General features: G+C 40.6%; 1 protein-coding gene across 1 annotated transcript in view; it reads left to right on the forward strand.

Moving 5' to 3' along the window:
- Window positions 1–10,303, forward strand: part of SELENOF (selenoprotein F) — a 152,934-nt gene extending 142,631 nt beyond the window's left edge. Inside the window, exons 4-6 of the mRNA XM_056867631.1 lie at window positions 1,813–1,876; window positions 9,278–9,327; window positions 10,170–10,303. Coding sequence (XP_056723609.1) covers window positions 1,813–1,876; window positions 9,278–9,327; window positions 10,170–10,301 — 246 coding nt within the window. The 3' untranslated portion in view covers window positions 10,302–10,303. The remainder of the gene's footprint in view (window positions 1–1,812; window positions 1,877–9,277; window positions 9,328–10,169) is intronic.
- The last annotated feature ends 1,497 nt before the right edge of the window (window positions 10,304–11,800 follow it).

An 11,800-nucleotide genomic window follows, 5' to 3' on the forward strand; every position in this document is an offset into this window, starting at 1 on the left:
CCACTGTGCTGTGGAAGCTTGCTAGGTGACCTTGGGCCAGTCACACACCCTCAGCCTAACCTACCTCCTAGGGTAGATGTGAGGATAAAATGGAGAAGAGGAGAACAACGCAAGCTGCTTTGGGTCCACTATTGGGAACAAAGTTGAGATATAAATGAAGTAAATACATTAAATATTAGACTAAAAGGCTTGAGCAAGCTACAGCTTCATACTAGCTTGTATGCTTATAAATGCAAAACAGACTGCATAACTTGCAGTCAAGTACAGCATATAACACAAACCTCTTCAGCTTTAATTCACAGTAATTATCTTTCCTTGAATTAGACTTTAGAAGATGGCCGAAGTGTTGGCATGACTTCCCTCAAAGTATAAAAATGTGAGGTTCCATTAATCTCAATGGTATATTTAACCATATGTTTATCTTATCCCTTAAAACTGCACCACTTTGACGGGACCTACCCATAAACTTTAGTATCTCATTTAAAACCATTTTAAATTAGAAGTATAAAAATAATATGTGGATGTTGCCAAACCTTGCTTCCATCTGCCTACTAGGATATGATACGTTATAAAGAATTAGTATAGCCTTGGTCTGCTCCTTTTCATTCTAGAAATTTGTCTAATATAGGTTACACAAAATTACTTGTTTATTCTCATCAACTGATATACTCCAGAAGGTCATTGGTTTGCTTAGATTTGACAATTTCAAGATAAAAATGCAAAATTCAATTTTGACTTCAGCTCCTATATTTAACACAGTTGGCAGTACTTTGATTTAGTTAGGCATAAACGCCTAAAATAAGTGAAAGAGTAGACCTCTAACGAACCAAGAAATAAATTACTTGCTTTTGGAAACCATCATTGCTACTCAAGAAAGGAGACAAAGCAACAAAAAGTTCATTTGCAAAGTAGATAGAGGAGTGGGTTTGACTTCAAAATAATAGCAGAGGACCAACACTGTGTACTGTCTTAACTATTGTTGAACATCATATTTTTCCAGCTATAACATACCTGGCACCATGAAGAAACATCTTCTGGTTTGTCAGGTCTTATATGTTTGAGCTGCAAAACTTGTTTGAGCTGCAAAACTTCTATGAAGGGTGAGAAATGGAAAGTTTACATTCAGGTGATATTCTGATAGTAATGTAAATACACACAAGGCGGTCCTGCCTTGGGGACTACGATTTAATCAGTAGTTTAACCAGGCATCTCTCCTGCTCTTGAAGCTATCCAGGAACCAAGAAAGAAACCTGCATGAATTATTTTTAGTTGTTGCTCAGAACACATATACTTCAAAAACTACTTCATACTAGCTTCAAAACTATTTCATACTAACTGCTGCTTCATAGGAGATAGATCACGATGGGAAGCCACGTTAGTCTGTCTGTAACAGTAGAAAAGAGCAAGGATCCAGTAGCCTTAAAAGACTAACAAAATTTCGGGCAGGTTATGACCTATTGTGAGTCTCAGCTCACTTTTTCAGATACTTTGTAAGGTGGGAAAAAAACACCCAGCAAATATTCTAAATGTGAGATAAATCCATCAAACATTTTTTCTTATGGAGATCTCACTGACATGGATGATGGGTGCACCTAGTAGTGCTTCGTAAGTTACTCCTATCTTTGTTTCCTTAAATTCTCTCTCTTGAACTTCACAGCACTGATTCATTTGACAGACATTAGATTGTGTTCCAAGTGGCTGGGTTATGCAGTGGAAAGTATCAGTTCTCTTACAGGGCCAATTGTCAAAATGTGTAGTTCACTAGTTAATCTTTTCTCTCCTAATTAAAAAAAAATGTCTGTTCTCTTGCAGCTCTATTCAGGGGCTATTCTTGAAGTGTGTGGATGAAAATTGGGGAGGTTCCCTCAGGTTCAGGGTAAGTGTAATTGTCACTTTTTTAGTAACCAAGAATTGTTGAATCAGAATTGATAGCATAAAGAAGCGTTTGCACTCCCATTCCAACAGAGATAGTATTAGACCGAGCTGGTCTACTGCTGGGTAAAATATCTGGACTCTGGTCAGTAGTAAAGTCTATAACAGAGTAGGAGTTGCATGTAAAATACCCTTAAAGAAATGGAGAAACTGAGAGTAAAAGCTTTTCAAAATTGTAGTTCTTTCATGTGATTCATTGGTAAACACATATGTATCTCTGTGTCTGTGGCTCACCAAATCGCAGTCCCTTCATTTCAGAAGAGAATTTTCCTAAGATCCACATAATAGTATAATCTCCTGGATCATAGACTATAACTGAGCAACAGATACTTTACAATCAGTAAGGTTTTACTAGAGAAATGACTTTTTTCATGGGTGGCTTGAAAGAAGTTTTTAAGCTCACTGCAAAATTTGTGAGCACTTCCCTATTCATAGTTGTATGAATTTACATTTATAACATTTATAAATGACATTTATAATAGTAAAAAAGGGACAGAAATTCCATCCTCCCCTCATCCCTGCTTCTCCCCCTCTTCTTCACCCCCACCTTCCTGTCATTGCTTTTCCTCTCCTTCCCCCTGCCATTGCCTCTTTCTGTCCCCTCTCTGACCTTTCCATCTTTGCTTTCTCCTCCCCCCCACCCACACACACACACTGCCATTCTTTCCCCTTGGATGTAGATCATGTTAGTTTGTCTGTAGCTGTAGAAAAGAGCAAGAGTCTAGTAGCACCTTAAAGAATTACAAAATTTCTGGCAGGGTATGAGCTTTCGTCACAGCTCACTTCTTCAGATACCAAGTAGCACCTTAAAGACTTAACAAAATTTCTGGCAGGGTATGAGCTTTCGTGAGTCACAGCTCAGCGTGGTGTAGTGGTTAAGAACGGTGGTTTGGAGCGGTGGAGTCTGATCTGGAGAACCAGGTTTGATTCCCCCCTCCTCCACATGAGCAGCGGAGGCTAATCTGGGGAACTGGATTTGTTTCCCCACTCCTACACATGAAGCCAGCTGGGTGACCTTGGGAAAGTCATGCTCTCTCAGCCTCACCTACCTCAAAGGGTGTCTTTTGTGGGGAGGGGAAGGGAAGGTGATTGTAAGCCGGTTTGATTCTCCCTTAAGTGGCAGTGAAAGTCTGCTTATAAAAACCAACTCCTCTTCTTCTACTACTACTTCAGATAGCAAGAAGTGAGCTGTGACTCACAAAAGCTTATCCCCTGCCAAAAATTTTGTTAATCTTTAAGGTGCTATTGGGCTCTTGCTCTTTTCTACTATTCTTTCCTCTTGTTTGCTCCTTTTTTATGGCAACCTCATAATGCTTACCATGATCCTTCAAGTTGCAATGTATATGCCTATGCCCACATCACTTCTCTGTTTTGGAGGAGTTATCCCCCCATTTTAATTTTTTATTACTGTTACCGTTTCCAGTTAACTTGGAGATTGTCCCAGGCTTGTAGAAACGTCTTTCCTTTTTATGCCTATCCCAATTGTGCTGATTTGGGGGCCAAGTTCAGAATTAGATAAATAATACTGAATGTCATATTCACTGGTCTTCAAGTAGTTTCTCCTGTCTGTTTTACTTTCGTCCTTGGAACATCTTTGTTTTGCTTTAAGCCATATGTATGACTGTTATGGTGAACAGACATCTCTTTCCTAACAGGTTTACTCATCATATCTTGTGGGTAGAAAATCCAAAAATCACTGGAATTTTCCTTTGCTCACAAACTTCCGTTAAGTTTACTGATATTTTAAAAAATATTCTGTATTCATGAGTGCATGGTTTGCTTTGGAAGGAAATGCTAATTTAGTAAGGAGGAGAGTGGATTAAGTTCATCTACTGGCACACCGGCCATCTGTGGCCTTCAGTGACTTTTTTGGTTGTTGCTGTTAATAGTCTTCTGCCTTCCCGCCCATTTCCCTTGTCCTATTCCTGTTGACACTGCAGCCAGGACTTCCAAGGTTATTTTAAACCCTGCAGCCTGTTTTCTCCAGTCATGAGACAAAGTAGACCAGTTTGGGTACAGGACAATGCGTACTGGAGGGGAAAGAAGGCAGTACCGTAAACCCTGCATGGGGAAGAGTCAAATGCTAGTGTGTAAAAGCAAGAGGGAGAAACCACTTGGGTTACAAACACTGTTAAGCTAACTTTTTAAAAACTCTTTATTTTATAATAACAACAACAACAAAATAAAAATACAACAGGAGGTTAAACATGGTACAGTCAAGATATGTTTCAATACTTGGTTCCAATATATGTTCCAATATTATACATCAGTACTTTTTGCATGTTAAGCTAACTTTTAACAAAATGTATCTTTCACAGCACAAGCAGGTTTTATTACACTTGTGGTCCTATTTGGCATTTTTTACATCCAGATTAGCCCCAGGCAGTTTCCTAGTTCGTGCCACTGCTTTGGCTCTAAAGGCTTTATTTATTTCCTTCATGTCACTTGAATGGCTGTTACAGAATGTGAAGCTAGCTGAAGGTCATATTGCTGCTTCAGAAGATGGAGTATTTTTAGGTTATCAAACTGTATAACTTAATGTTCTCAAAACTCTCACTTCCAAAATTCACTTTTCGGTCGAGTCTTGGCTATGGATCCCATGTATTTTTCCTTGCTGAATATCACAAAATTGTGATGTTCATATGCTGGATTGTGCTTGTATTAGTCATACAGGTTCCATGGCTGAGCACTAAAGGTTTCCCCCCCCCCTCAAAATTTAGTTAGATAGCATTCTATGAAAGTGAATCAGGTTAGAACTGGTGGCTCATAAAAGTAAAATGAATGTAATATGGTCTGGTTTAGGGCTGTCAAAAAAAAAAAATTCGGTACAGTTCGGATTCGGCCGAATTTGGCCCTTGTGGGTTCGGTACGTGCCGAAGTCCGAACTCCCCCACTTCGGATCCGTTCAATTCGGCGGGAATTCAAAGTTCGGAAAAAAAATTCGGCCGAATAAAGCCATTAAAAACACAACCGCGCCTTTCCGCGGCTCTGGGGGGGGCATTTTTGGGCTTAGAGGTCCCAAACTTTCAGCATAGCTTCAAAGGACGTATATTGAAAGACTCCCCAAGGGGGGGCTGAGATATGGGCCCTGAAAGGGGTCCCCCCCACCCTTAATGTGTATCTCTCCGCAGAGCTTGCCGCCCATGCACAAAGCTCCCGGCCCCGACAAACAGCTGATGAGAGCAAGGGCGGGGCAGGTGCTAAGAACTTTGCAAAGCAACACAACTGAAAAGCAACACCTTTGCAAACATGCAAAGGGCGGGGCAGGTGTGAAGAATTTTGCAAAACAATACAACTGCAAAGCAACACAAGCACGCAATGCAACACCTTTGCAACAGTGCAAAGCAACACCTGACACCTGGGAGTTTGCATACCATGGAAAGGGACAGAGGCAGCTAGCTATGCATAATGAGCAGGAGGGGGTGGAATTTCTCCTTTTGCACTGGACTTGGGACCAGGCAGATGCATTCTTTAAGTCACCATTTGAAAACCAGTTTTGAGCAAGCATCAAAATAACCTAACTGATCTTATGAATGAGGAAAAACCTGAAGAATAAAAATGAAGCCCCCCCTCAAACCAGGGAGAGAGAGACTGGAGGGGGGAACACACACCCCAGGCAGAACCGGCAAAAGCCCCCTTTGGCTTCCCCCCCCACCCACAGAAACTGCTCCCTCCCCACACATACACACAGACTCTGCTTTCCCCCCCACACACACACAGAAAAGAACAAATATAGATTAAAGCCCCCAAAGGGGTCTTACTGTGGCTGTCTTCTGTTCCAGCAGGAGGGGCTGGGAGGCTGGGTAATCCAATATGATTCCATTTGTATCCAATATAAGATCCATATGTATGCATCTCTCGAGGGTGATCCATTCATCCCAATAGGAAAAAGGGGAAAGCCCATATCTCGGGGGGCCCTGACCCAATGTTTACAAAACTTGGGTGGTCTCTTAAAAAGCCTTGACTGAAGCTCCGCTGAAAGTCTGGGGTCGGCACACCCAAAAATGCGCCCCCTGCAGCCACTGAAAGAGAAAAGGGGGGAGCCGATATTTCAGCCCCCAGTGAACCCATCTTTACAAAACTTGGGTGGTTTCTTAAGAGGGATTCTCTGAAGCTATGATAAAAGTTTGGGGGCTGCACTCCCAAAAAAGCGCCCCCTGCAGCCACGAAAATGGAAAAGGGGGGAGAGGAAAAAGGGGTGGAGCCCATATCTCGGGGGGCCCTGACCCAATGTTTACAAAACTTGGGGGGTATCTTAAGAAGCCTAGTCTGATGCTCCGCTGAAAGTTTGGGGTCGGCACACCCAAAAATGCGCCCTCTGCAGCCATGGAAAGAAAAAGGGGGGGAGCCCATATCTCGGGACCCCCTGACCCAATGTTTACAAAACTTGGGTGGTCTCTTAAGAAAACCTGTCTGAATATCCCCTGAAAGTTTGGGGTCGGTACCCCAAAAAATGCGCCCCCTGCAGCCACGGAAAGGAGCGAATGTGCACAAGCACCCCCTCACACACACATGAGGATTTCCCTCTCTCTCTCTCTTTCCCCGGCCGGCCGCACATCAGCTGATTCCTCCAGTACTCAATCCTGACTGATTGGCCAGAAGAAGACCCAGCTTGGCCACCGATTGGCCGGGGGAGGAGAATGCTGCTTACTGAAGGTTTTGCTGCTTACTGACGGCCCCGAATTGGCCGAATTTATTCGCGAACTCCCGAACTCGCTGAATTCGGCCCCCCCGGTTGCCCGCCAGTTTTGAGTTCGGTTCCTCCCGAACTAAAAACCGCCGAATCAAGGGAAATTCGGCTGATTTTCAGTTCGGGCCGAACCGAATTGACAGCCCTAGTCTGGTTGCCTCGTTTTGTGAGGCACTGCACTGGCAAAATAGGTATTAATGTTCTTTATGAAGTTTAATTGAGATAAGTGTTTTTAAAGTCCCAGTTGGAATGGTATTCCTTATCTGCCTTCCTTTTATGCCGAAGAGACATTCTTTTGTCTATTTGCCTATGATAACAAATCTTGAATCCAACCCGTGAACTAAATTGTAATTTTAATTGTATTATAGATAATTTGTTTTATACTGTCCTCAATGTTAAATTTAGACTATTTTCCCTCACAAAATTGAGCTCCCAAGAAGTTAGACGTTTCATTCTAACAAAAATTAATTCCTTCCATAATTTCATCATAATGTGATTATATGAACCATTATGGGGCCTTTGAAATGGCTCCAAACTAGATCTTTGGAACCTAATAAAAAGTGCCAGACTTTAGGGAGCTCTGGGCAGTCCCCTTTCTCACTGGGTACCAAATATCCAATTTTATTAGTTTTCCTAATGGAGGGAATTAATTTACATATTTGGAAACTTCAGTCTTTGATTGCTCGCACTGAAAATTTTTGAGAGTAGGCATTTTTAACTATTAGTATGTACAAGGGGTGTTTTGGTTTGAGATGAGAACATTGCGTGATATGCTGTCCCTTGGTATGATTGTGTCTATAGTCGGTCAGCTTTATAAGCGAGTTGTCACTTTTTTGTCATCAAGGCCAGCTGGGTAAATCAGTGCAAGTCTTACATTTCGCCCTCATAAAAGTGAAATGTGAGATAGTCGCTCTTCCCCTGAAATAACCTTGTTTTGGAGGTTTCTCAGCATCAACACAATGATACTGCTGGTTTTGTGGTCAATAAAATTCTGTGGTCTCATGATCACTCAGCTGATTTTGGATTAGGGATGCTAAGAATTTTGTGGTGTACGTATATTTTTCATTTCAGTGTGCCCAATGTCTCATATTTCACTTTTCCCTCAGTTCCTTAAATCATTGTAAGATGTAAAACCCAAGAGGGGAAGATGTCTTCTCTGTGTGGAAGAGTACCTGTGGATCCAGCCCATTTTTTCTATAAACCACCTTCTTTTAGTTTCAAACTGTTGGTGTTACAAGAAAGCTTCCTTGCTCACTTTTATCACGCTTTCTTTCTGAAGAGTTTAAAAAATAAAATTTACTCAAGTGTAGTAGATACAGTATTTTCATCTTGCATTGCAGTTCTTTTTTCTTTTTTAAATTAAAATGTTTTGAAGCTCACTCATCCTCGAAAATGAAATTGTAGCAGGTTGTCTGATGTTTTTATACACATTCTGGAAGATTTCTCAATTCATTCTCACTAGATTCTAGAGATCTGACAGAGCTACAATATTTCTCATAGTTTAAGTTGACATCAAACAAAGCAGAGCTGGTGCTAGCCTTTTTTTATATCTCCCTGCACCGTTTTGTTTTGTTATCACCATAGTCAGATCTGTTATGTCTAACATTATAGAACAGCAAGACATATGCCTACAAATCAGCCTCTTTCAACTGAGCAAATATTCTATGTAACTCTTGTATATGGTACAAGTTTTAATGTATCAGACAATCAAACAAGTTGCTGTTCATCTGGACAACTAAAAGTAGTCACCAGGTGAGCAATTTAAGTTTTCCTTAGGTACCAGCCCAGGCTTTCACAATTTCCTCTGTGCTTGCATCACTCCTTGCCCAAAACTGGCATCCACGATATTTTTGTATTACTTGGCCAGGCAATATAGCAGACTATGGAGGCCTGCACGTGCTCTGTCTTCTTACAAGAGGGAGAAATACTAGGGGCTTATATGCAGGGTAGGAGATGAAGTAAGGCAGAAATAACCTCAGCAAAACTGGGTCTTACATTTCCCAAACTCTACCCCCCCCCCCATTTTCATAAATCTTAATCACAGCTCCCAATCATAATTCAGTGGCTGTCTCCTTTGCTTGAAGCAGTGATTGACATGAGGAATCGTACTCTGTATAGCCTGACTTGGGGGGGGGGGGAAACAGTATCTGTGATATCTGACAATATTTGCTCCCTAATAAAAACACTATCCATGGGCAACTTTTTACAGCTCTTTTTAGCTCTTCTATGTCAAGGTTTTCCAACACATTGGGGTGTCACAAAATTAACCAAGTGGTTTTTCATCAAATATTTGGATTTTTATGGGGCTCAGAAACAGCATCGAGCTTCTTGCAAGTGCATCATGTTGGCCCAGCTCAATCATATTATTCTCCCCTTCCCTTGCACAGCACTTAATGTCACAAATTCTTACTGGACAACAGTTGAGAACATAAAGAATGTTAAAATTGGCAAGAACATGGAATAAATAGTAGTCTAAAATCGGTTTGCCATCTTTGACCTCCTTAATTTGTAAATAAAACCACTTACCGTATGCCTTAATAAAATAAAACTAATTAATCTAATAAATAAATAAATGCTTGAGGAAAAGAAGAAATTCATTTTGAGGGTTTTATGTACTAATAGAATAACTTTCTAAATTTGTCCTCCAAATTTTAGCTTTTGTCAGGAGTGACAAGCCAAAACTGTTCAGGGGACTGCAGATCAAGGTATGTACTGATTTTATTTGGTTCTCTTATCATTTATTTATACTTCATTAAATACTATCACTTTATAAGCTTAGTTGTCCATCTGGTATATCTGTAGTGTATTTACTGGGAGATAATCAATATTTTCGAGTGAGACCAGACTTAGCTTAATACAGAGAGGATTCTCAGGGTGAATGTGGGTTTGATTGCATTTTCTCTACTAGAACAAGTGTCTTGATAGAAGTGACTTGTAATAAACCTTGTATTAAAGACTGGCAGGTGCATATATAACATCCCAGATTTAAGTTTCCTAATCAGTGTGGTATTGGTAAAGTATTTCCGAATTCTCTTTGTTAGGCGCTTTCACAAATCTAGTTGACAGATGTATGAAGCCCTCATTTTTCATGAATTTTGAGAGGCTGCAGAGGAGGTCTTCTGTTGCATAGCTTTGTAGTTGGCAGAAAATTTTCTGTGACTTGAAACCTCCCCAGAGTCCTTGGGCCTCAGAATCAGTCTTGGAAGGAGAAGTGTCCGTTGCAACCCCAAATAATGGTTGGTTGCTGAGTCAAGCTAAAATTTGATCTTTATTCAGCTGTCACTAGTGCTGTTCTTCACCCCTCTTTTTAAAGATTTCTCAAGTTTTATCAACTCATTTTTTACTTGGTTATTTTATTCAAGTATGCTCAGTCCATATACAAGGTATATTTTCACACCAGGCCACAGCAATTAATTCAACTTAAAACTAGTGCTTTAATCACTGTGGCATGCTCAGTTACGTTTGGATGGAAAAGAAGAGGCTTACAAAAGGTTGGTGGTTTCAGTCACAGATGAACAATAACTCTTAATGTTTTTTGTCTTTGTAGTATGTACGCGGCTCTGACCCTGTACTGAAGCTCTTGGATGACGATGGGAACATTGCTGAAGAGCTGAGCATTCTCAAGTGGAATACAGATAGTGTGGAAGAATTCCTAAGTGAAAAACTAGAACGCCTCTAAATCTTCTGTGTGTGTGTGGGGGGGGGGGGGATTCCAGTCTTTTTCTCACATCATTTTTCATTATGGTAATCTTCTCAGACAAAGTGTGATAAACCCCGGAAATCATTCCAGCTTCTGCATTAATTTGAAAGCTATCCCAAATTGTGTGGTTCTCAACATCTTTTAATTAGAAACAGAAGCTTCAAGCACAGCACATTTGACAAATTGGCAGGCTCGACAAATGGCCTGTCCTCATACATTTCGGCTCCTCTTACTGGATGGAGATCATTAATGAAATGCTTTAAGACAAATGTAATGCAAATACTGAAATTTGTTATAATTGGGCTGCTTTTTTTTTTTTTTTTTTTACTGGCAAGCCTGTTTGTCGGCTCCCAATAATTGAGATGATTACTGTGCTTTTTTATATGCTTCCTCTCTTTGTACGTTGATGGAAAGTTGGAACCAAATAAGATGTACTCTGCCTCCCAAAAAGATGTCTGCTTCCCTCCCCTGCGTTTTTGTATTTCCCAGCTGTCCTTTTTATAGAAACATTATTTACAGTATTCAAAATGAACGCCTGCTCTCAAAAAATCATTTGGAGTCTTGATCAGATGGAGGAACTCATGCTCTGAAGTGACTGGAGAACACTAGGGAAATGCACTTTAATGATGACTACATAGAAAGCCTTGACCAAGGCACATGTAGATCTGATGTCAGGTGTGCTTTCATTAAATGTTTCTTCTTCATTCAGCGGACATGTGTTCAGTGGAGAGAGAATATGTTGGAGATGGCAATAAACCATAAAATCTGTTTCAAATGTCTCATTCTTTCAGGGGATCATTGCAAAACCGTCTTCTTTAAAACATTTTGGCGAGTTTCTTTGGATAAAATCTTTATGGGAAGCATCTTTCAGTGTATCCAATCAGTAGGTTGGATCCAGACTTAAATTCCTTGCATGAGCAGAAAACTTATGTCAAAGAATTAGGATGTTTCTCCCTCTCCAGCCTACTGATCTCCCTGAAATGCTGCTCCTGGGGGACATGAGACCTTCAGGAGCAGGATGAGGGGCAAAATGTGGGAGTTTGCAGCGGGAAGAGGGAATTGGTGGAAATTGCCCCAACCCTTCCATTTGGAGGAAAATTAGTCCTTGTTCAGCACAGATACACCGTGTTGGATTCAGACATCTGTTGAAAAATAATTCTCTAACTTCTTCACACACTTAGATAGTGCTTGTGCTTATGTGAGTAGACCTAATTCCTCTGCTTGTGGCACACTGGTCTGGGTTGTGGAGGTAGATCAGGGTGGATAAAGATATTACTGGGGCATAGATAGATTTTGTTCTTACCATTGTTACAATTCTATTAAATATTGCATGTGAATTTTTGTGCGTGGAAATTTATTTAGATTTCAATCTGTTTCATTGCAAAATCCCTTCTTAAGTATTTCTTTAACCCTTTTCTACCATTCAGATTGCTCAGTTACACTCTGCCTGGGCTATTTCATACGTTTTTAGGTGTGTA

This window comes from Euleptes europaea, chromosome 2 (genome assembly GCF_029931775.1).
Source record: "Euleptes europaea isolate rEulEur1 chromosome 2, rEulEur1.hap1, whole genome shotgun sequence".
Taxonomy (NCBI): Eukaryota; Metazoa; Chordata; class Lepidosauria; order Squamata; family Sphaerodactylidae; genus Euleptes; species Euleptes europaea.